The sequence below is a fragment of the Mesoplodon mirus genome, assembly GCF_964341445.2.
Source record: "Mesoplodon mirus genome assembly, chromosome: 3".
Taxonomy (NCBI): Eukaryota; Metazoa; Chordata; class Mammalia; order Artiodactyla; family Ziphiidae; genus Mesoplodon; species Mesoplodon mirus.
In genome coordinates, this window is record NC_138978.1 from 159,202,658 (window position 1) to 159,228,226 (window position 25,569).

Sequence of the window (25,569 nt, forward strand, 5' to 3'; positions counted from 1 at the left end):
AGATCAAAGAAGTTCTTAAAAGCAACAGGGCAGGGGGCATAATGCAAAGGAACAGAATTCAACAGACATCTCAAAAGCAACAACAGAACTCAGAAGACATGGAATAATATCTTCAAAGTGCTGAGTGAAAATAACAGTAATCCTTGAACTCCATACCCATCTAATATAATTCTAAGAGTGAGGGCAAAATAAAGACTTTCTCAGACAATGACTGTTTACCATTAACAGACAGCAAGGAAGGAAGTTGTAAGATTCAAGAAGGAATGGCATGTAAAGAAACTAGCAAACAGGCCCAAACCCAAACAAGCACTGGCTATATAAAATAATAGAAACAATGAAGATGGATTTGATTTTTTTTTATTAAATAATTTTGGGAATTACAAGCTCAAATTCCAAGACCTAAAGCATATCTTTGTTCTGTCTCATCTCCACCCCACCATCTCTTGCCCCATTTTCCATGTCACTTCCTTTCTTGGACCTCCAAGCACTACTGCGGCTTTGGGAAAAAAGCTAAACTGACCACAATTCACAGAAGAGAAAATAATGCTACTGTCTTACTTCTCCATGAATTACAAGGTAGACCTTTGAAGGCTGTGAATTAGTGGTCCTTAGCTCGTTAACTGAGAGTCTCTAACTTAGAACTAAATTGTTCAAAGACTAAAGGTTCTTCCATTGGTACAATTCCATGAGGTCATTCTGCATTGTAAAGATTAATTCTAGCACAACATTAAGCATCTCTGACCTTCAAATGAGGCACCTCTTCCCCTAAGGCTCCAAAATTCTCTCCAATCTCGTTGGATGATGGGTGATTAAGTGCAGGGAGAGGAAAAAATACATTTTCAACACTTGTAAAAAATGCTAAGATCATAAAATTTTTTGAAAATGAATGTTATACAAACACCTTTATATGTACAAGGAATAAGATGGGGGACATGTGACCTGTGCTATTCATAATCAATGTTCAAACTCAACTGCAGATCCCAAGGGTTAAACTCAAGCATATCGGCAAGATTTCACTAACGAGAGAGATGTATGGAGTGGCCACCAAACTTTGTGCAGGGCTCTGCACCCTGACAGTACTTCCTCTCCTGGATTTCACATGAATATCCTCACAAAGGCTGCACGCTGCCAGAGTGGGTGCTGGGAGAGGACCCCAAGCTGCTAGAGCACCCAGCACAGTAAATACAGATACTCGGAGTCAAGGGAAGCAGTTATATAAAAATGAGCATGCAGGGTTCGCTTCCAGGCACAGGGTCTAATTAAACTGACATCAGTCTTCCTTTCCTTCCTTCCTCCTCAGCCTTTCTCTCCTCCTACTTTTCTTCCTTCCCTCCCTCATCTTCTCCCCTCCTCCACTTCTTACTTCCCATTCCATCTTTCCTTCCCCTCTTCCTTCAGAAAGTATTTCTCCACTAGGAAGATGGTAAAAGAGTTATAACCTTGGCTCTAGAGCCAAATCTTGGATTTGAGCCCAGATCCTACAATAACTAGCATACTACTTACCTTGTCTGTGCCTTACTTTCCTGGTTTATAAAGTTGGTATAATAGCAGGACCTACTAGGTTATTTTGTGGATTGGATGAGGAATACATGTATTGTTTTCTCAGAACAGTGTTGGCACACGGCTCAATTTATTCATTCAATAAATATCTATTAATCATCTATGTGTAGGGCACCAGTCTAGGGTCCGGGGTTAGCAATGAATAAAAAACAGACATAAATGCCCGTCTTCATAGAGTTTGCATTCTAGATAATAAACAGACACATACAACATAGAGCACATCAGCCAGAGGTAAACACAATGGAGAAATCCAAAGCAGCTGAGAGTGAGAGAGTGGGCCAAGGGTAGGTAACGTGGACAGGCTGTAGTATTAAATAAGGTGGTCAGGGAAGGCTCATGAGAAGGTGACAAAGATCTGGGGGAAGTGAGGGAGTGAGCCATTTGGCTATCTGGGGAACAGTGTTCTAAGCAGAAGAAACAGCAAATAAAAATAAGTGTGACTTGTGTGCTCAGGGTGGCCTGGGGGGCCGGAGTGCACGGAGTAGAGTGAGAGGGAAAGGTAAGAGGACAGACGGGGATGGGACGGGCAGATGGGGTTCGGTTGGTACTGCAGGTCTTGAAGGGTCTTGAGGGCCACTGTAAAGACTTTGGATTGTACTCAAAGGGATACAAGGTGTTACGAAGTTAGCTATGCCTGGCACTGAGCTGGGCAAACAGCCATGAGTACGATGCACAAGGTTCCTGCTCTCAGGTGGCTTACATTCCAATGAAGGTGACAGCCGGTATGATTGGGACTGACTGGGCAGACGGCAACATTAGACAGGATGCTCTCTCAGGAGGTAATGGTTTTGCCGACATCTGAAGGAGCGAGCCCCAGAGAGAGCACACGCCAGGCCACAGGGACATCTAGTGCAAACACCTGGTGCATCTAGTGTGGAACGAGCCTGGTGTGGTTGAAGGATGGCTGGGAGACAGGTGAGCCTGGATCCTGGTGAACAAGGGGGCGTGTCGGACAAGAGGAAGGGGGTAAGAAGAGTAGGGGAAGATCACGCTGGACCTAGTGAAACAGGATAAGGAGTTCTGGACTACCTTAAAATAAGACCATCAGAAGTTGTAAAGCAAGGAAGCCACGTAATCTGGTGTACATTTTAACACATGACCAGACTACTGGGTGGAGAACAGATTGCTGGAGCAAGGGTGGGGCCGGTAAGGATGTTGCTGGAGTGCTCCAGGCAGGAGACGATGATGGTTCAGACCAGAGGGAACACTGGGGAAGAATGAGTGGATTTAGAAAACCTATTGAATTCCTGATAGAAAGATAAACTATTTAACAAGTGAGTGAATTGGCTCAGGGGAACTTTGTTGAATATCCTTCCCCTCCTGACTCAGACAGGACCCCCTTGGGGCCCCAGGACCCCAGGGTGGCACTCACAGGCTAAGCCTCTTCACCATGCTCTTCCGAGGTTTGGGAGAGGTGGCACTGGCATCGGCAGCAGCTTCGATCTCACAGGAGAGGGCGTAGCTGGGGGAGAGAGGGGAGCTCGTGAGGCCAGAGTTTGGGAGGTGAACAGATTTAAATCCACGTGATTTACTGGCTTCCTTTTAGAGGTAGGCTCTGATTATTCAAAGTAAAGATATGCACCATGTTGTTCTATGGCAAATGTCAGAGGGTACTGACTTAATGACCAGATTTTACAAATTGACACATCCCTCCTCAAACCCCCCCTACTGGTGTACAGATTGAGGCTGTTTCGTTTTGCATGCCTCAAACACATGAATTTGCCTGCTCTGGCAGCATCAAAAGCTGACTCCTTTCTGTTTTCCTGATTGTTCTCAACCCACTGCTGGGCCAGGGGAAGAATCATTTCTTCTCTCCCACCTCCCTCCCATTACTGTGTGTGTGTGTGTGTGTGTGTGTGTGCACGCTTGCGTGCCCATGTACATGCTCAACTTACTGTTTATCTAAGGGAAATTAAAGAAGAGACATTTGTAAATGATCTAATCTTCAGTAAATAGACATAGGCAGTTATATTATTGATAAAAATATATAAAGATGATTTCTAATTGACAAAACCTCCTAAATTAAAAATGCTCCAGATTCAGACATCTATATGCCAGGCAGATATAACTTCCACAGGCACAAGAAGAATTTATATCTGCCTTGAAATGTCTTTTATGAAGTTTGTAGCTCTAGCTAGGATATGTACTTGATTCTCGGTAGGTGAAGAAGGTTAAGTGGTGAATATTAGCTTGGTAAGTTGCTTATTACATGTACTTTTTTTTTAAACCTAAAGATGTATCCAGGGAGTTGGTCAAGCAGAAGTATTCATTGAGATGGGAATTATTTAAATATTAACTTAAGCCGTAGCGGTTTTATAAACAGCAAGAAAAAAATGGGATATGTTTAACAAGATTCCTTTAATCATTAAAAAGTCAATTCCAGGGCTTCCCTGGTGGCGCAGTTGTTGAGAGTCCGCCTGCTGATGCAGGGGACACGGGTTCGTGCCCCGGTCCGGGAAGATCCCACGTGCTGCGGAGCGGCTGGGCCCGTGAGCCATGGCCGCTGAGCCTGCGCGTCCGGAGCCTGTGCTCTGCAATGGGAGAGGCCACAACAGTGAGAGGCCCGCGTACCGCAAAAAAAAAAAAAAAAAAAGTCAATTCCATAGCTGATATTCTGAGCCTGAACTTTCTGATCCAAACCACCAGCCATGGTGTGTATGTTCCATACATGAGAAGGATATCCACAGAGTGAGGAAGTTCATACACACTGATCATCAGACCAGAAAATGTAAAGAGAGGCGGTAACTGTTTTGTTTTCTACCTAGCAAAGAAAAAAATCTCATTAACTGATGAGTACTCTGAATTAAAGTTTTTTTTTTCTTGAATCAAAGGTTTTAATGTAACAGGACCAACCCATTCTGAGATTTAAAAGGACCTCAGAAATCATCTGTCTTTCAAATGAGGAAACAGGCTTCCAGAGTTTACATGACCTGTCCAACATTATATAACCACCTTCGGAGCTTAGGCTTAGAGTCAGGCAGACCTGAGTTTGATTCCACTCTATCACTGACTAGTTATAACACTTCTCTAAACCTCAATTTCCTCATTGGCAAAATACTTATTTTGCTGTCAACTTCACCCTCCCTGATGATAAACTTTCAAGGAAATCCCCTAGTCTACAGCAAAAGTCAGCAAATATTTTCTGTACAGGGCGAGTCGCTGTTGCAACTACTCAATTCTGTCTTTAAAGCATGAAAGCAACCATAAATAAGAGGGAAATGAATGGGTTGTGTTCCAGTACAACTTTATTAATGGATATTAAAATTTTAATTTCAAATAACTGCCTCACGTCACAACATTCCTCTTCTTTTGTTTCTTTTTCAACCATTTAAAAATGTAAAAACAGGAGGTAGGCTGGATATGGCCTGTGAACTCTAATCCTCTGAACTACAGGGTAAAGGCTACACACCCCTACCTGCTGGGCCAACGTTCAAGGCACTGGAGTTAATGTACCTTTCCAAGCTCGTCAACCTCTATTTTGACACCCGTGCCTTGTGAACCAACCAGAGTTCAACTGTTCTTCCAAATGCCAAGCTTGTCAGGCCACCAGGCCTTTGCTCACGTTCTTCTCTCTGTCTGGAATGTTCTTCTCCAGTTCTCCTGGTGAAATCTTTTCTTTCTTTCACAGCCCAGCCCAAATGTTAATGCCTTCACGTTATCTTCCCTTCCCCCCCCCCCCCCCCCCCCGCTTCCTTGGCCAAGTGAACTGTTCCTGCCTCTGGGTCCTGCAGCACTTTGATTACCCATTGTATTTCAATTCTTCATGAGTCTGTCTCTCCTCCCCACTTGAAAGCTCCCTCAAAGCTAGTACCAATTACTGATAGTGACAAACATGGTAACGTTGCTGTCTCAAATATGATTACATTTAATCTTCTCAAAGAAACATTTTATAGTAAGCATCCTGAAGATCAGGAAGAATAAGTGACTTGTTCAAGGTGACAAAGATAAATAAACGGTAGAGCAAGAATCTGAAAGCACATTTTCTGATGCCATCAGTTCAATTTTTCCTGCTATACCATTAACCTTTGAAAACCGAGGATCTGGAACCTTGGAGCTGCTTGCTAAATAGTTGTTGAATAAACGGCCAAATGAGGAACCAGATGCAGTATTCCTCTGGCCAACACCACAGCTCCACCCTGATGGGCAATGTGTCCGCCTACCTCTCCTCCTCTGTGAGGAGCTGCTGCGTCTGGAACCACTGGATGAACTTTGGGTCTGGGGTCATACAATAGCTGTTGCAGGCAGACTGTAAGAGCTTGATTTGGGCAATCACTTCAAATTCCTAAAGCAGACAGAGCACCAAAGAGAAAGAGTGAATTAAAAGGCCGACCAAATATACACCTTTTCAACATGAAGAAGCACCACAGTAGGATAAATGATGGACAGATTCATCTAGGAGGATTCTAAAGTACTGCTTGTAACTCTGACTCACTGGTGCCTTTGCATGCTTTAGAGGTCAATCCTTCTTTCTCCTTGAAAAAAGCAATTTATGTGAATAAAACAAGCTACCAAAGCGACCCAAACTAGGTACTACCTAAAGTCATAGTGACTTCCTTTTTCTCTTTTCCATCTCCATTCTTGAGACAGAAAAGTTATTTTTTAAGCCTGAGTCCTTCTAAAATGTATTTAAAAATTCTACTTCCTAAAAGATAAGGAAAATAATTACTGTAAGTCAGGAAGCGCACAAGTTCCCCACCCCCATCTCCTTCAACCCTTACCCCTCAATAAATAAGTTTTGGTAGGGCTGAATATCTAAACAGTCTAGGGCCTCATAAACTGGAATGTTTAGATTTCCTGGATCCTTGGGTTTTTACTACTCCAGTAAATCATTTAACTCAGTCTTTTAAAGCTCACAAGAGAAGCAAGTGTATAATTATGTCCAACATTATTTATACTTCTTTAGATGTTTCAAGAAAGATTTTTTTAAAGTCAGCAATGGATAAAAGCTTTAGCTTTAGGTTTTACACTCAAACTTTCCAAAAGTTTAACATGCTAGTCTTAAAAGGAAAGAGATTACCATCCAGGGTTATTTTGAAGTGAAAGGACAGAGATGGGTAACTGTGGAGGCAATAACTGAATTTGTTTTAATGTTACAGGACAGAAGCAGCTCAACAGCTGGCAGATTCCGTAGGTGTCAACTTCCCATCCAGTGACCTCCACCCTTGGTCTCAGTATCCAAGGAACATTTATCATCAAACGCTACCAGGGACAGAAGGCGTACATTCATGGAGGGTAGTATATCTTGTTACTTACGAGTTCAGCCTGGTCAGCTCCTAAAACTTTGGTTTTAACTGCAATGTCATTTCCTCCTGGAAGTTTCTCTGACCCCACAAGTTGGGGCTAGATGCCCCACCCATGTGCTCCTATAATACCCACTACTTCTGCTCACAAGCCCTTATCAGGCTGCATTGTAACTGCCGGTTGGTCTACTTTCCTCCTTGACTGTGAACTTTATGCGGGCAGGGAGCTCTGGGCTTTTTCTGCTGCAACCCCTAAACCTATCACACTGCCCGACCCCTGTTAGGTCTGCAGTCAACGTTTGTGGGATGAAAGAATGAATGAATAAGTAAAGAACAATGAGAGTTACTACGGGGTGAAGTTATTATTTTGCTCACTCATACTCCTTGGAGTTGCTTAAATATACCATTTTAAAAAACACTAAACCCACAGCGAATTTTCAAAGCTCTGTTTTATCTTTTTTCATGCAGTGTGGAACTCTTCTACTCTGCACAGAAAAATTTCAAATTGATGCTGCACACCCCTTCCTATGCTGACAGGAAAGGAAAAGAATAATTATCCACACGTAACAATGAAGACCGTTTCCTTTCCTCTCTTCAATAGGCCTACAGGAGTTAACCATCTTTATTAACCCTTCCATAACATATACTCTTATGAAACCCTTTCTCCTTAATAGAATGGACCTGTTATTGCTGAAGCTGATGGTAAAGAAGGAGATGATGAGGGGGTAAAGGAAGAAATGTGGGCTCAGGAGAGACAGGACAGCATTTGAACCCTGGCTGTGCTACCCGGTGACTCTGGTCAAGTTACTTCATCTCTCTGCGTCCTGGTTTCCTCACCCTTGAATTGAGGATGATAAAACCTACCCCACAGGGCTCTTGGGCAATACCACATAACAACATGCCAAGGACAATGACATCTGATAAATTTTCAATAAATGCTCATTTTTTTCTGCCTCTGCAAAAAATTTAAGTCTCCACTCCTCTAATTTTTTTCATGCCCAGATGAAGTAAAATGGAAAACCACAGCCAAGACCCCTACTTACCCTTCTCCTCTTCTCAAAGTTTATCAGCCCACCCTGCAAGAAATTTTTTAAAATGAATGACAAACCAAGCTACTTTGAAACTCAGCCTTATTTGTTCTAGGTTTTTGTTAAAATAGCTCAAAGGGATAATAAAGTCACAATTATTCATGACACTGTAATTATGGCTACAAAGGAGGAAAAGAAGCATCATTCACTTAAAGAAAAACATTCTTTTAATTATAATAGGACAGGATTGGCAGACAGCCTTCTCTTAAGATGTCTGAAACCAACTAAAACAGTAATGATAAAGGCTTTACAACACAGAATCCAAACACATTTGCAGAGACAGTGAAGACAAAAGCTTGAGTGAATGTTCTGTTACACTTTTTTTTCTTTACCAAAAGCAACAAAAACGGATGGTCATCGACTCATACTGGAAACCAAATTGTCAATGTTTTATCAAAAGAAGTTTATCAAACTTCTACACAACATCATCACCAAAGTTAAGTTTCAGTTCTCCATCGTCCCAGCTCCTATTCTCAGTAGGCTGAATTTAACTTCTGAATCATTGGTCACTCCCCCCAAATTCCCCAACACTGATGAGTGTTTCCTGAGATAAGCTGAGGCAGAGGATGTGAAGAGACGGGGAGCATCTCTCTCTGAGGGAGCATGTCCACAACATTTACGACGACCTTGGAGGTGGGAATTTGCAAGATAATTGTCACTCCTTCTAATTGTGATAGAGTAAAAGCGGACTGACTGACTGCATGTGATAACCAGGAAGGTGAGATAAAATTAAATATACAGGAAATCCTTAAATTTCATTTCAAATATCCAATCTCTTCTCCATGTAATATTCTACTGTATTACTGTTACTAACAAGTAGCTTGTTTCACTTCTTTCCCCATTCTGAGAGAGAGAGAGAAGGTAATAATCTGAAACAATAAAGCGATACTTAAAAATCCACAAGCTTGACTGACTCCCTACCCCAGCAGGTAGAATGTAAGGGTACCCTATCCCCTCAGCTCCACCTGCCAGAGTCCCACCCAGCACCTCGGTCTTTGCTCAAACCCACTCCTTCCTAAGGATCTGCCATGAACTCCCCTCACAGGGAATTGATCGTGGCCTGTCCTCTTCTCTCTTTGCATTTCTGTTTGAATTCTTACTATTTCTGTCCATCACTGCCTGCTTTGATATATCCCTTCCACTAGATTGTGAGCCACTGCTGGTGTCACTCATCTTCGTATTCCTCATAGCATCTAGCACAATGCCACGTTCATAAAAAGCCCTCAATTGGTACAAACAAAGGTGTCTTTCTCTCCTGGGTAACCGAGAAGGCTGCCGATCCACGTGCACCATCAGCCTGGAACTCACCTCGATGTAGTCCTGAAGGGCAGTGTCAAGCATGGTCAGGTCAGTCAGGAAGGTGCCCAGGTAGGGCACAGTTCCCTGCATCACACCCTGAAGAACAAGCACAGTAAAACCACCTTCACTGTTATTGAAAGTTCAGGGTTTCAATAACCCCCACACTGGACCAAATGGACCTGTGGCCCGCTCCAGTCAGCAGTGTGCCCATTTGCAGATGGAAGCAGCAGTCTTCGAATGGCTAGGTGATCCTCGACAGCATTTGGAGAATAATTAAGGACCATTCAAGGCCTAATTTAAGGCCACTAGTACAAACCTACATGAATGAGAGTTTTAAAAATCCCTACACAAATAGGTCAGGAACTTCATCACCAAGGTAACTTTCAAAGTCAGGAAAACCAAGCCTCAAAGCCAGGAGATGGTTCAAGTGTGTTCACAGTGGGGTTTACACATTGCTTAGGCTCAGGTCAGAGGGACCTCTGTTCTCTTTCACAGCATGTGGACACTCCCGGTGGTTCAGAATGGCCCTGGGAGGGATGGTCTCACCATTGGTAGAGGATTGGGCTGCTGCCCACTGGAGAAGTGTGACCGCAGGAGGACGGGGTGTCACTAGTAAAGTGGCTTGGTGACTCGGTTCTGAAGAATACAGGAGGGAAAGGGAAAAATAGTCCCTTTAAAGTAGAAAACCTGCCGAACTCTACCTTAACCAAGTGATGAAGGCTAATATCACCAGTGACATCAGATGTCATGCTGATGTCATTCACTCCTTGATACGATGAGAAGACACTTCACATCTGTGATATTCTTCCCCAAACCCGTGACCTCAGTCTAATCACTAGAAAAACAACAGACACTCCCTGGTTGTGGAACATTCTAAGGATACTAGAACAGTCTTCCTGAAGATTGTCAGGTAATGACAAACAAGGAAAGACTCAGAAACTGTCACACAGCAGAGGGTACTAGGGTGGCAACTAAATGCAGCGGGGTGCCCTGGGTTGGATCCTGGAACAAAACGAGGATGCTCTTGGAAAACTGGTGAAATCCAAGTCAAGTCTGGGTTTCAGTTAACAGCAGTATGCCCAGGTCGGTTTCTTAGTATTGACAGATATGCCACGGTTACAGCAAATGTCAATGGGTGGGCAGGTGGGGAGGTGGAGGGGGGATGGGGGAGGGATCCACAGAAACTCTATGTATTATCTGGAACTCTCCTCTAAATTCTAAAATAAAAAGTTTATCTAAAAAAAAATTCCCCTCAGAAATAAAGGTAGAAGCACTTCCACTGCAGGTATATACACACTATATTAATTTCACTAAATTTCCTTTGAAATCATCCCTATTCTCCATAAGGCCACAGAGGCACTAACCACTCTGAAGAGAAGATAAAAAGGGGCTTCCATGGACACCTCATCCTACAGTCCATTGAGGCACTTATGGAAATTCTGGCAAGAAAACAAAGTCTCCACCAGGGCAGAACAAGGCTGCCTGATGTGTGTGCAGCTGGCTGTTTCCTCAGCCAGAGCTGCTCCTTGAGGTTCACTCCAGGCAGGGTTTTGTCCTTCAGGAACTCTCTGTCAGCTGCAGTGTGTCCTTCCCTATCATGTGTACAAGGTTTCATCCTGAACTAAAATAATCTCTCTTTTTTTAACGGCTATTTTTAACTTGTCTTTGAACCACCAAAAAAGTCTGAAGTGCTGTGAACGCTTTACAGGCTTTATGTTACAGAAGACTCCCATCACTCAAAACCAACATTTCTGATTTATGCCCAGCTTTCCAAAGAAGGAGAAAATCTTCTCAAAGCAGGGATGAGAGTATTTTGAGCTTGTCAGTCTCCATTCTCCTCTCTCTGGTTTTCCCCTTCTATGCTAAAAGTTAGGAGAGTGTTAAAAATAAAGCCAATGATGTCAAGAACTACCTTTCAGTCTTAAAGAGGGAGGTATCACGTTCCTTTGAGTCCTGAAAAACTAGAAAGATTTGGCTAGTACTTGGGGTTAGTGACGAGAGCCAGAAAATGACTAGAGGATTTGGAACAAATGAAAAGATCTCCGAGTACAAGGACCAAGTCCTCCTGGGAGCTGACACTCTCTCTCCCCGGCACCCAGGTCCTGGGCCACCGTGTGTTCCAAGCTGGCTACAGTAGGCATTCCCGTCGGGGAACTGAAGCCCAGGGGTCTCAAGGCCAAGGTCGCGGTAGCTCCTAAGTACAGGCGTGGATAAAGAAGACAGCAAAAGGGAGAGAAGTCTACCTGCCGCAGACTTTCCCTCACTTCCAGAAAATAAAAATGTTCCAGAAAACAATGTGATTTGCGACTTTCAGTGTTTATTTCCTGCTGGGTCGAGTGGGAGTGAAAATAGCTTCAGACATCCCAGGGCTGCTGAGAACAGATGAGGTAAAGAATGGAGAACTTCTTTGAGGGCAGGGGCACCCTGCAGACTAGAGGGTCCAGGGCCATGCAGGAGCCCAACCCCTGACATAGGGCCGCTCTCTGGTGGGCCCTCAGGGAGACCCAGGGCCTTACATACCATGTCCTTCTGGAGCTGAAGCCGCCTCTGAGTGCGCTTCTGGTTTTCCTTCACGCTGCTGTCCAGGTTTGCAAATTTTGAGGTTCCTTCCTAAGAAACAGAAGCACACACAGAGGAAAGTGATACAGGGGCAAGTGAAGGGGCACCTAGTTTCTGGGGCGGAACCTCTGCACAACTCTCTGGACGCCATGCAAAGTGAAGAGGCCTCCAGCAGGCTCTGGACTATTATGCAAACACTTGGCTGGCTACTGGTTGAGCCATCTATTCTTGAGAGTGCCTGGTGGCCATGACTTATCCTGTTTTCCCCCTATTTTGTAAGAAGAGCCCCTGATTTGGTTATAAAATCAATCATTAATACAAGGCAGGCAATTCCCGGAACTGGAGACAATTTTTACACATCCCAAATTTCACTTGAAGTAATCACACATCCTGGAAATGAAGATCTCTTCCTCTGTAAATTTTATGATTTCTTGATCTTGGGCTGAAAGGCATGTGCCAGCATTCTGTGAAAGGAAAGGGACTATTTCTGTGGTATTTCTTAGCTAAATGAAACTTTTTATACCAGAAGTTTTCTGAGGAAGTCCAGCACTGATCTATGAAAGCCAGACCTTCACACATTTTTCTCCCCTTTTTCTCCCCCAGTCCATCCTCCCAAGTTGCCTCTCAGGTTTGGAACTCCTACAAATCAATCCTTCCTCCTGGCACCTGAGGACAGATGGCTACCCCTTCTCTCCTCCCAGCTGTTGCAACAACAAACTCTTCTACATAATGACTAATCTCCAGTTTGCTGACTGAACATAAAGTGTTTTTGGTTTTGTGGTTTTGGGGTCTTGTTAAGTTCTCATTTTCCAGGAACTGCATGAATGGGAGGCAAATTTCACAATTCAGTAGTGCATAACTGCATTGGTTTTCCCTTATTCAGTTCTCCCTGTGTTTATTATATGACCATAGCATGTGACTTTTCACTACTGTACAACTACGAGGGAATCTTTTCCAGTGACTTAGCCTTTCCAATGACAGTGCGGCATCAGTATCTTGTATCATTCACCAGCCTTTACCCAGGTTGAGGTACATCACAGGGGACAGAATCCATAGTGACTCACTACCTACTTTCAGTCTCCCTATTACAAATGATAATAAGAAGAGGTATCATTTAATGATCCCCTGCTTACAGTTTTTCCTGGGGATGAATGAAAGTGTCCTGAAATGTGCCACTTCCTGTGCTGGGTGGTTGAGTTCTCCCAAACTATTGATAATTTTTGTTTTTTTGGAATTTTGTTTTATTTATTTTTTTATACAGCGGGTTTTTATTAGTTACCTATTTTATACATGTTAGTGTATACATGTCAATCCCAATCTCCCAATTCATCACACCACCACCACCCCCTGCCACTAGCTTTCCCCCCTTGGTATCCATACATTTGTTCTCTAAGTCTGTGTCTCTATTTCTGCTTTGTAAATAAGATCATCAATACCATTTTTCTAGATTCCACATATATGCATTAATATACGATATTTGTTTTTCTCTTTCTGACTTACTTCACTCTGTATGACAGTCTCTAGGTCCACCCACATCTCTACAAATGACCCAATTTCGCTCCTTTTTATGGCTGAGTAATATTCCATTGCATATACGTGCCACATCTTCTTTATCCATTCATCTGTCGATGGATATTTAGGTTGGTTCCATGTCCTGGCTATTGTAAATAGTGTTGTGATGAACACTGGGGTGCATGGGTCCTTTTGAATTATGGTTTTCTCTGGGTATATGCCCTGTAGTGGGATTGCTGGGTCATATGGTAATTCTATTTTTAGTTTTTTAAGGAACCTCCATACTGTTCTCCATAGTGGCTGTATTCATTTACACTCCCACCAACAGTGCAAGAGGGTTCCCTTTTCTCCACACCCTCTCCAGCATTTATTGTTTGTAGATTTTCTGATGATGCCCATTCTAACTGGTGTGAGGTGATACCTCATTGGAGTTTTGATTTGCATTTCTCTAATAATTAGTGATGTTGAGCAGCTTTTCATGTGCTTCTTGGCCATCTGTATGTCTTCTTTGGAGAAATGTCTATTTAGGTGTTCTGCCCATTACTCCAAAGAAGATGTGCAAATGGCCAATTAGCACATGAAATATGTTCAACATTACTAGTTATTAGGAAAATGCAAGTCAAAACCACAATGAGGGCTTCCCTGGTGGCGCAGTGGTTGAGATTCCGCCTGCCGATGCAGGGGACACGGGTTCGTGCCCCGGTCCGGGAGGACCCCACATGCCGCTGAGCGGCTGGGCCCGTGAGCCATGGCCGCTGAGCCTGCGCGTCCAGAGCCTGTGCTCCGCAACGGGAGAGGCCACAACAGTGAGAGGCCCGCATACCGCAAAAAAAAAAAAAAAAAGATAATCTCTGAGTATAATAAAAACATTTGTCTCCAACAATTAAAAGGAAAACCACAGAGTTTTGCTAATTCTGATGTTGCCTCAGCCATAGTATTATAGAGGGAGCACCTTATATCTGTCCAGAAGCAGAAGAGACGATAGGTCATTCACGACTAGGATTATCCAACCACAAATCAGTTTAAGTCCAGGAGTGGCATATTAAAAACAGAAACCAGCCATGGTTCTTCTGAAAACCAAAGTACCTACATTTCGTTACAACTGTGCTGAGAATTAACATCCAGAATTATATACTTAGTATGAAGAATAATAAACAAAGATGACTGGAAAGGGACCCACAGAAACGTATGACCTGCCCAAAACATTCCACTATCATTAACGATAATACACAGACCACATGAATTCATAGCCAAGTTTTTCATCTTTGGGATTCCAGCCACGTATAAGAAATTTAACCTAGAGCACCGAGGTAAACTTCTACATTTCAGAAAGGTTTATGGGACCTTTAATGTCTAGATATAGCTCTGCTTCTAAGGTTTCAGTCAGAAGACACCACCAGGCAATGAGCTGCACAATATTCGATTTATCTGCTTTGGAAGGATGACTCAGAGCTATTGGGATTTGAATGTGTGGCTCCAATTAGTCTAGCTTTGTATTACTGACAGGGAGACCACTAAGCCATCTCCTTCCAGCCAGATGAGTTTCCATTTAAAGTTTGCAAATCCAAGGGGATGTGAAGCAGGAAGTAACATGACCTCAGCAAGCCAAGCATTGTTTAGTGTGCAGTTCATCAGGTGAGCCGAATCCAAAGTCAGACAGCAGCCACCCTGCCCTGCTCACATCATCTACACCAGGAAGGGCTAAGAGTGGGCAAGTTGTTAAAGTCCTGTGAATTAGGAGGTCCATCAATGGATGTCAGTTTCTGAACACTTGCTACATGCCCAATGTGTTAGGCATTAGAGACATAACAGTGAAAAAGTCCCTGCCTGCAAGAGGCTTACAGGCCAGCAGGGAGACAGGTGAAATGCAAAAGCGATTCTAATGGAGCATGTGATAAGTGTTAGGACAGAGGAATGACGGGCTTCTGGAGGACATGAGAAGGGGCCTAATCAGACCTGAGGGTGTCAAGGAAGGATTCACGCAGAAATGTACTCCTCACTGAGACATGAAGGAAGAGGAGCAGGACTTAGGAGGAGAAGAGTCAAGAAGACCGTAACAGATGCTCTTACAGGAATGACCAACCTAACAGTTATCAACTGATGCCTTTTCTAAGTAACCCCACCCCCACTTGACTCTCATTCCTACTCCAGGTGTCTACTGTAAGCTTACATGTATCACTTATACTTTTTTCATTTTCATTTGTTATGCATACTTTGGTTTCACATGTAGATAACTTGCCAAATACTAAAAAAAAATTGACATTTGCACATGGCTTTCAAATATTTCCTTAGTCAATCTTCAGAACAATTCCATGAGATCAGTAGACTAAATAGTACTATTATCATCCCCAATTCACAGAAAAGGAGACTAAGGACAAGGGTCCTTTGTTCTAACAGCCCAGTTCAGGGCTTCCCCCTATGGTAGCACATATCATAGTTTTTTTGTTTTTATTTTTGGTTTTGGGTTTTTTTTTCATAATTGCCCACTTTGCCTCCCCCATGAGACTGCAGTCTCCTAAAGGTTGGAGGCTGCCTTCAGAACGGCTGTACCTCCCTCACCCCGCACACAGTGAATGCCCAATCAGGATTAACTGAATGACCAACTTATTTTCCTTCTCCATGAAGTTTCACCTGACATACCCTGCCTCCTACTCCCAAGTGGTCAAAAGAAATAGTTTTATGCCTAAGTGATGAAAGCACTGGCTTTAGAGTCTCACCAGGCTGGACTCACATTCTAGCTCCACCACCTACCAGGTGTGGGACTTCGGGTATGTTCCTTACCTCTCTGAGGCTTGGCTAGCTGCAAAATGAGGAGGATAAAATCTACTTTATAGAGAGGCCGTGAAGATAATATCTGGTCCATGTTCCCCTCTGATGATTGCTCACAACCTATCATTGTACCTTTCTTTGACTACCCGTTCTTGTTTAGTGTCTATATCCACCCACCAGCAGGTGAGTTCCTGAAAACAGGGTCTGTGTTCGTCTTCTTCATACTCTCAGAGGCCAGTCAAATGCTTTACAAATATTAGATGTTTAACAAACATCTAGAGAAAGAAAATGAACTGAGCTGTAGCTTTACCTAGCCTGCCGTTCAGAAGCCAGCACTCATCTGGTGTTTGATAAACACTGCTGACGGACAGGCTGCGCAATTTAGTGCAAATAAAGGCTGTAGAATTGCAGGCTTGGCCCCTGTCCTTCTAGAAGCTGCTTTGCTGAGAAGGATATTCCAGGCTCTCTCACCCACCTCACTGCCAGCACTCAGTGTTTCCAGGGCACTTGTTGAGGAGCTACAGGCAGCAACGCAAGTTCCACAAGCTGGTTGCATCGCAGTGAAGCTGAGGAGTTGGACTTTGAATTTTCTCAGCCTCAGGCTTCTTCGATTTGGCATAAAAACCAAAAGTCCTGCCTTCCAGTCCCTGTAGCCTCTCTCAAGGGACTGCAGGCATCCAAGGAGCCCTCAAGCTACCCTTCCGTTGAACGGATGCCAGAGCGGTCAGCACAGTATGACCCAGCGCCCTCACCTTCATCAGCAGCTCCCGGCTGGTCAGGTGGTTATTATGGTCTGAGAAGATGTCTGAAAGTTCTTCAAACATCAGCATTCGGTCCCTACAAAAGGGATGAAGAAAACATTAACAAATGAAGATTAGTAAAAGTCCAACACCTTGGGCCCAGATGCCCCCAGTACCTCTGGCTACAGAGGGGAGGGCTACATGAGCACAGAGAAAGCCAATGACCTTTCCCATGCAGGGTGGCTTTTTTTTTTTTTTTTTTTTTTTTTTTTTTTACAGGTAGACATGATCACCTGTGTGAAGAGAGGGATATTTTCTAACCATGCATGTTATAATCATAAAAAAAGATTGTTAAACTGGGGTATTAAGTTGTCTAATTGGGACATGTTCTGTTCGGCAAGTTAAAAAAAATTCTCTCTTAGCAACACACCCACAGCCCTACGGGACCTGAGAACTCTTCTTGGCCAGTCCCCTCATTTGAGAGATGAAGATGCCGGGGTTGGGGATTTGTCTGAGCTTCCACTACTAGCTGCCGAGAGCTGCAGTACAGAACCCAAATTTCCTGAACCTCTCAGAGTCAGAGTAGATGGTGGAACCATCTCCAGAACGGGCTCTGGAGTCAGAGGGGGTGGGTTCCAATCCCAACTTGGCCACTCACTCCCTAAGTGATCTTAGACAAGTTGCTCAACTTTCCTGAGCTTCAGTTTTCTTATCTGCACTATGGCAACAGCGACAGCCCCGTCTCAGGTCACCAGGATCACACATGTAAAGCACCTACTCCTCCCTTGCCCCTCCCTGGTACACTATGTCTCCACGGGCCTCGTGCTTTTCTCTACACCCCTCCAGGGTTACTGAGAGGATGATCTGCAGGCAAAGAATTAACAGAGGCAATGTCATTCTATATGCAACACTTTCATTATTATGAGAAAGCCATTACTAAGAATTTGTGTGTCTTACAATGAGTGTAGTATTACTCTTAGAATTAAGAAAACCATTAAAGCTATTTATATTTTGGAAAAAATCATTAAGAACTTAATTGCATGTGGGCCTAAATAAACAGAAGGAAATAGATGTCTTCTCTTCCACTGAAAGTTATTAACATAAAGGGTTATCAGGAAAGTAATAACCGAATAAAATCTCTCAACCATGTTCCTTGAATTTAGCAATAGAAACTATACAGAGCTGATATGCAAGTGGCTTCTCTCTGGAACTGTGATACTTCTCCAGCAGCCCTGCTAAAATATGAACCCACCAACCAATGAAGACACAAACCAGACACCCACGTTGTACAGAATAGGGCTTTGAGGTTTGTTTTGTGGTGTTTCTTAAATACAAAAGCCAGCTGGAAGAATGGACTTTCTCATATGGTAACCAAGGAGATTAAGAAACAAGTCCACTAATTTTTTTACTTGTGTTTTAGCCTCAGATTTGCTATGGTAGAAATCTTTGCCTGGCTAAATGACTTTCCATAGCGTTCTACTTATCAACCACCAAGGAAAGATAGGATTACCTTTCACTGCCACCAGAGAAGGGTGCAGTGGGACAAGACTTCATTTTAGCCCCTGACCATCCCGTTGTTGCTGATACCAGAGTTGAGGGGCAGTGATGAGGGGGAGGAGCGGGGCTGGGGTGCTGAGAATGGGGACGCTGTACGCATCCGATTTTCCCATCATATTTCGCCAGGGCCTAACATCTAATGATTTTATATGATCCTTATCTTTCCTAAGACTCCTGTGCAGAGGAAAATCAATTAACTAATCTCTCTATCACACAGAGTCACCTTCTTCATTCAAAGTAATGAAGAGGAGAAAGAACCCAAGGAAAGAGTGGTCATCAAGAAAATTGCACTGGACTTTGAAAAGCCTATCTGCCACTTTTTCTCCTGATAGATAACAGAACACGAGCTCTGGAGTCCAAGTGGCTGAGGCGTCTGCAGATCTATAACACCAGGCAATATGATCACCTGCTTCAAAACCCATCAAAGAATTATATAATAAATAACGTGACTTCCCCTAAGCAGACTTTCCTCTGATAGAGAATGTGAGCTTATCAGTAGGTTGAACACTCTGGGACCCCTTTTTCAGCATAAATCTATGAAAGTCTGGTCTACCAATCTGGATCCCTGTTGAGTTTGGATAGTGTCAGTCCCTTCAGGCTTAACCAGCTCTGAGTGAGTTGATGAAATTGAGTACCTAGACCTTCCACTCTAAGGACAGAGCCCACCAGATCCACAAGGCAGGCCTGCCTGGGGAGCAAGCTGGCCTGTCTCCCGACTGGAACTGACAGTGCCTCACACGGCATAGACTGCAGTGCACACAGTATAGACTGTGCTGCGTACAATATAGGTTATAAACAGTTCACGCATCCTTCCCTGTTATGGCCTGACTTCTTGATTAGTGCAAACCGAGAGAGACTTTGTTGAAAGTAGCTGACCTAGTTTGTAGTCACGACACATGCCCCAGCGTCTAAATCTGTTCTCATGGGGGACCAGAACTGCCTCCTCACTCCCTCTTCCCTCCTTTGCAAAAAGCCCTCTGGTCTAGAGTTCAGTGAAGCTCTGGACGTGGGGGCGAGAGCAACAGTGAAACAATAAGGAAGGCCACAATTGTTCATTGTTCCAAAGGTTACGGCGAGAAATATGAAGAAAAACACAATACGGAATGTGGGCAGTTAACCATTTTTAGTCAGGTACCTAGGAAGGAATACTTAGAGGTTTTTAACATCGCTAAGATAGCTTTTACTAGACGGAAGCAGAAACAAACTAAATGGATTCTTGTTGAATAGCAAGAACTAATGTCCTATCTGCACACACTATCCCTCACAGCTTGGAACAGCTTAGGGCTTTGGAATGTGGCTGAAAAATAACCAGAACTAATGGCAAATTGCTGTAACTTCATCACTCCACAACCTTATCCCTCAAAGCCCAGATAATATGCACATCCTTAAAATCATCCCCAAAGCCAATCATCTTGGCCTTGGCACCCTTTGAGAGTGAGTTTGATTTCTGCAGCAGCCTTGCCTCAAAACTCATTCATGATGATGTGTAAAACACACCCTGCCTGGAACACACAGAGGCTTTCAAAGATGTTTCTCTAGTTAGATAATATGAGCTTTGAAAATGAGGACCCACACCATTTATGCAGCAACCAATCAGCCCAGCCAAAGAAAGCAGAGCAGACACTTGGGAACTTACTTGGGGACCGCAGCCCAAGTCTTTTTTAACCGATAGATGGAATTGGACTGCAGTGCTGAAACGATGGCCCTCAAGGAGGAAAAATTCTTCAGGATTCTACATTCCTGTAGGGAGAGTGATTAAAACATACAAGGCATTTAAATATCAATAAAACAGTGAGTTGGTGGTTTCCTGTTTTAGAGGTATCACAGCTGCCATGAACTCTTACCACTAAATAGGCGGCTGTATAAATACGGAACATCAAAAAGTGGCTCCTTTGCTCCCACCCCAGCCACTGAAACACTTTACAGATTTTGGCCCTGAACACTTGTTTTTCTCCCTTTAATATATTTTCTGTGTTGTTGTTACAGTTTTATAGTTTCCAGCTTTCCCAGTAAAAACACGAGTGGAGGTGAGTCTACAGAGCTTTGCTAGAGAAAGCAAACTTTCTTCTGAAGAAAGCACACATATGCCCTAAAAATACACATGAAAGATGACTGTATCCTTCAGACCCACAAAGTGAACCGGGCAGCAGCTGCTTCGAGGTCAGATGCTATCAAACATCTCATGACCAACCCTTGTCCAGAGAGGGGTATATACCTTGGCAATAAAAACTCACCACAAGTTGAACTTTGGCTTTTATGTTCTTAGCCAAGAGGGAATATTTTTATACACATCCATTCGGTTTCAAATTGGCTTGTGCCACAATCATAAACATTCAGAAACACCTTGGTACTTACAATGGTTCCAAAATAACTTGGGCTTTTAAAATAAAATTCACTTTGGCAGCGTTTTAAAACAAAATAGAAAGAGAACAGGAAACACTCTGGATGTCATTTTCTGGGGAAGGAGAAAGACTGCCTGATCCTGAAACTTCAGCTACCATTCAGAGTCTGTAGCATCAGCAGGCAGCGACCCTGAAGTCAAAGTCCTGCTGAATGAATGGCAGGGGACAGCAAAACAGTCAGGGAGAGGGTCCCATTTGCGGCCGGAATGGGGAAGGTGGCAGCCTCGAGAGAGTGGACTGTGCCTTATGCCCAAGGAGATGCTCCATGTGCAGGCATATGGGGGAGTGTACTACATCCACTGTTGACTATCGAGTACACTGTGTGGACATGGGCTTGGCTTTGTGCAGAATATCTGGGGCAAGAGGTCCCAGAGTGGTTGGGCATAAATGCACGTTGCTTGAAAGATCACTTCATGAAGTCACGCAAGTCCTGACTGTGAAGGAAAAGTGGCATTCTCTAACTTGGCACACCCAAATCTGGCTACTTAAAATTACTACGCCAAACAAACCCCACAACATTTTCTTAGAGTAAATGCCAAAGTTCTTTACAAAAGTCATGCCCACTCTTTTTAAACGCCTCAATGCTTTCCCTTTATTTAAAAAGAAAGAGAGAGAAAGCTAAAGAGAGAGAGAAAGCTCGCGCTCTGAATTACAGTCAGTCTGGAAACCAAGCCCATGACAGCATGGTTCAACAAAGGTTCAGAATCCAAAAGTTATGTTCTAAGAATCAGGAAACTTGCAATAAATAAAGGAACTCAGGCCCAGATATTTCATGCAAATTGTGATAAACATATGGAACACATTATTCAGAAAGAGGCTTAAGCTAAGGGTTTAAAGGAGTACAAGGGGCATCAGGCCCCATTTCTAGAAAAGGAACGATCTTTGAGGAGAGGTGATACAAAAGTAAAAATGTAGCAGTAAGGCCAGTCCAAGAAAATACAGTCATATTAGGTCAGAAATATTTTCTGCATGTAAAATTATCATTTTTTCAAACATCCTCTCAATAGAAAATGACTGTGATTAATGCAGGAAAAGTAAAATAAATCTCAGCTGGAAACCACCTGTGAGTCTTGTTATTTTATTAAGTTACCTACACAATTTCAAGGGACACAGCATGCTCCACACTGGGAAACTGCATCACCAAGAGTTAAGGACCTTTGGCTTTTAAGCAGGTGCTATGGGATTTGGAATATACTTCAAATTATAAAACTTGTATTTCTTATTATCACATAAATACACGATTGATATTTATATGGGCCAAAGTCATTGTTTGAGTCACCCTGTCACATATACAGATGCTACATGCTTGCTACAGATTTTCTAAGCAGTTGAATAGATTAAAAGTAGACAGACTATTTTCTTTTGAGACATTTAGATGACTATAAATGATATGGCATTTGTGGCCAAAAAATATTTTTTCTTATCAGTCTAAGAAGACAGAGAAATTCCATGCTCTATCAGAACTTCTTTTGTAGCTCTTACTTGTTGATAAATAACCTCAATTCAGAATAGGAGAAGTCAAAGTTGCATAAGATATTTTTTTGTTTTTTCTATATAGTATTTTTCCATGTACTAAAAAGTCTGTGGTATTAGACCACCTACAGACTCAAAATAAAGCAAATTCTCTGGCACAATTATGGCTTTACTATTTAATCAAAGACCACAAAAGAGAATGTGAAAGAAAAGGAGAGAGAGAGAAAATGTGTAAGTTTAAGCCTTATGCCCACAGATAGTGGCTTAATGAGAAAAATATACAATGGGGTAGAAAACAAAATGTGTTTTGGTTAGGATTGACCCATATAGCTCAGAACAGAGTATATTTACATAATAATTATTTGTCAAAATTGTTGTTAATTACATAGCTCTTGCTGATGTAATTTCTTCTGCTGAGAAAAAAAAAATCTTCCCAAATCTTCAAATATCCCAAATCCTATCAATTATTCAAAGATAAATTCAAATGTCATCCTACCCATGAAACCTTCCTGGATCACCCCAGTCAGAAGTGATTTCTCGCTCCTCCACTTTTGCAGCACTTATGTCATATGGCCCTACTCCTCTTCAGCCCAGGCTGAGATAATTCCAGTATATCTTAGCTTCCTTGTTTGACTATAGGCTCCTGTAGGATCAAATTAATTGCGTTTAGCTTATCTATGTCCCCAAAGTACATAAAATTGTAGCTCTGAAGCATTTAGGGGCTCATGAAATATGTGGTGACTGACTGAATACTGTTCACCTTTCCTCACTCATGAAATAAGATGCTGATAAATGAAGGTCAAGGTCATATGGCATGGAAGCAGTTGATCCAATAGACTGGACTGACACCCAGCAGAATGTAATTCAGGCCTAGGAATAGACTCTTCCCCTCCAACTTCAGATATAAAGCCTTCAGGAAAGCCCTTGATTAATGTGAAATCTGTATATTTCAGTCTTTTAGAAAAGAGATTCGAGATCCTAAGAAGGTACTGGCTCTTCAAGTCTGCAGAAAATAGAATGCTTCCAGGTACTGGAAGGGTGCGAGATAATCCTTCTGCATTATCAGAGCAGTCCATTTGACACTGAGGCCACCAGTTGATATTTACTGAACACGGGGCAGAACCAACACTCAGTCTGTGAAAAAGCAGACATTCCATTGCACCCGGAAGGGGCCCATGAGCAGAAAGAAGTGAGCAAGGGACGAATTTTTTAAAGAGGAAAAATAAATAAACTCCCACGTTAAGAAAGCCAACTTTTTTCTTACTTTGGAAGGACAAAAAAACTATACTAAAATAGTATAAAACTATACTAAAAACTATACTCAAAATAAATGGTTCTGAAGAACTTAGCGGCAGGACAGGAATAAAGACGTGGACATAGAGAATGGACTTGAGGACACGGGGAGGGGGAAGGGTAAGCTGGGATGAAAGGAGAGAGTGGCATGGACTTATATACACTACCAAATGTAAAATAGATAGCTAGTGGGAAGCAGCCACATAGCACAGGGAGATCAGCTCGGTGCTTTGTGACCACCTAGAGTGGTGGGATAGGGAGGGTGGGAGGGAGATGCAAGAGGGAGGGGATATGGGGATATATGTATACGTATAGCTGATTCACTTTGTTATAAAGCAGAAACTAACAAACCATTGTAAAGCAATTATATTCCAATAAAGATGTTAAAAAAAAAACCCAATGGGCCCTCACATATGGTCTTTTGGCTGCTTTTCAACCAAATGGAAACATCAGAGTGATGGCATAATCTCCCATATCTACTAAACCCAAAGGATATTTTTAAAAAGACAATTACATGAGCAATGTTAATCCACTTCTCGATGATTTTGGCTCTCTGCTGAGTTTTGAGTTCTTTGCCCCCCAGAATGGTGCTGACAACGCATTTGGTGAGGGTATTAAACTGAGAGATGGTAGCACGGATCGTAGGAGCCAAGTGTTTGTTTTCCTTCTTGTCCCTTCGAGACCAAATGCAGCCCAGGCAGTGGTGAGGCACTACTTTCTTGAATAGTTGCTAGAATAAAAGAGGAATTGACTTTAAGGACAACACACACATTTCATATGGCAAAGCATGTCATCTGTAAGTTGGTACTTTGTGAATGGACAAATAACCCTTTTCTACTTGATTTGCCTCATGGTGTTTATTTCAATAGAAAAAAGTAAATACTTAATACATTAACTGATCAGAAAAGCCCACATGTTCCTTCTAAATCTGCTCAACTGAACAAATGGAACACGATGACCAAAAGAAAATTTAAATGTCCAAAAACATTTTGACTTTTCTATCTTGGAAGGAAAGCCAGGTAAAAATCTGTACTACTAATCAAAAACAAGTGGTTAAGATTATTTTGACCTCAAAATCATATCCATGGTACATCCTGGACACTCATGATCATGAACTGTGTATAATGCATATGAATGACCACCTGAAAAGTGATTCACAGAAGTACAGTACCTGTGACACTCATCAATGTCACTATTCTATTTCCCATTATTTAAAATGAAGAAACTAAGAAACATACAAAAGGAAAAACTATTCAACATCACACAGTAAAAGGAAGAAGGAGGGATTTAAAGCCTGGTTTCCAGGTCTTTGCCTAAAAGTCATAGCCAATGAAGTCTTCCATCTTTCTCTTCTGCTATCAGTGTGTGAAACAACAACAAATTTGTTGAACAAATCTGATTCTCATTTGTACAACAATTTCAATACAGGATGTGCAAGGGCTTGTGTAAAAGAGAGAACACCAAGATTTACTTTATATAGACTATCTGATTTACTTCTGAGACTCTATTTGCATGTTAACTAGATGGAAACTCTATGCTGCTTTCTCTAAAGTGCTAAGTGTGGAAGAGCTAAAAACCATTGTGATCATTGATAACAGCCCTTTTTTCTTTAACCAGCTAACACTGAGCTATGAAACGTGGCTGATGAAACCAAATATGTACAGCTAACAAAAATATCCAAACTTCAAAAGACCAGGAAGCACATGTGGAAATGAGCTGCCAGATATAGTCACATGTGGATTCAGTGAATTTATTTTATCCTAACTTATACTTTGACCCCTTTACAATCCTCCAAATAAACAGTTTGGATCTTGAAATATTCATGAGTCTAAAGGGAGAGAAATACCCATGGAACAGGATAGATTTTTGTTTCCCTAGAATTAGAATTCTTATTTCCCTTTGGGTATTGAGTGCCAAGTAAAAAGCACCTTCTCCCAGAATTGTAAGAAGAGCTTAGGCCTGAATTATTCAGATGATGGATTCAAATCACATCTTCACTCTGCATTTACAGGCAAAGCCTCTCTCGGGGATTTGGAAAGACTTAAATCACGTGACCCGGGGCCACCAGTACTGTCAC

General features: G+C 42.5%; 1 protein-coding gene across 2 annotated transcripts in view; it reads right to left on the reverse strand.

Annotated features, from left to right (window-relative positions):
* Positions 1-25,569, reverse strand: part of RGL1 (ral guanine nucleotide dissociation stimulator like 1) — a 127,010-nt gene that overhangs the window by 14,011 nt on the left and 87,430 nt on the right. For both annotated transcript variants that reach the window (XM_082612056.1, XM_082612055.1), the window contains exons 7-14: positions 24,007-24,222; positions 19,961-20,064; positions 16,780-16,864; positions 11,708-11,797; positions 9,197-9,283; positions 7,844-7,876; positions 5,721-5,842; positions 2,933-3,022 (exon numbers count right to left, since the gene is read on the reverse strand). In XM_082612056.1, coding sequence (XP_082468182.1) covers positions 2,933-3,022; positions 5,721-5,842; positions 7,844-7,876; positions 9,197-9,283; positions 11,708-11,797; positions 16,780-16,864; positions 19,961-20,064; positions 24,007-24,222 — 827 coding nt within the window. The remainder of the gene's footprint in view (positions 1-2,932; positions 3,023-5,720; positions 5,843-7,843; positions 7,877-9,196; positions 9,284-11,707; positions 11,798-16,779; positions 16,865-19,960; positions 20,065-24,006; positions 24,223-25,569) is intronic.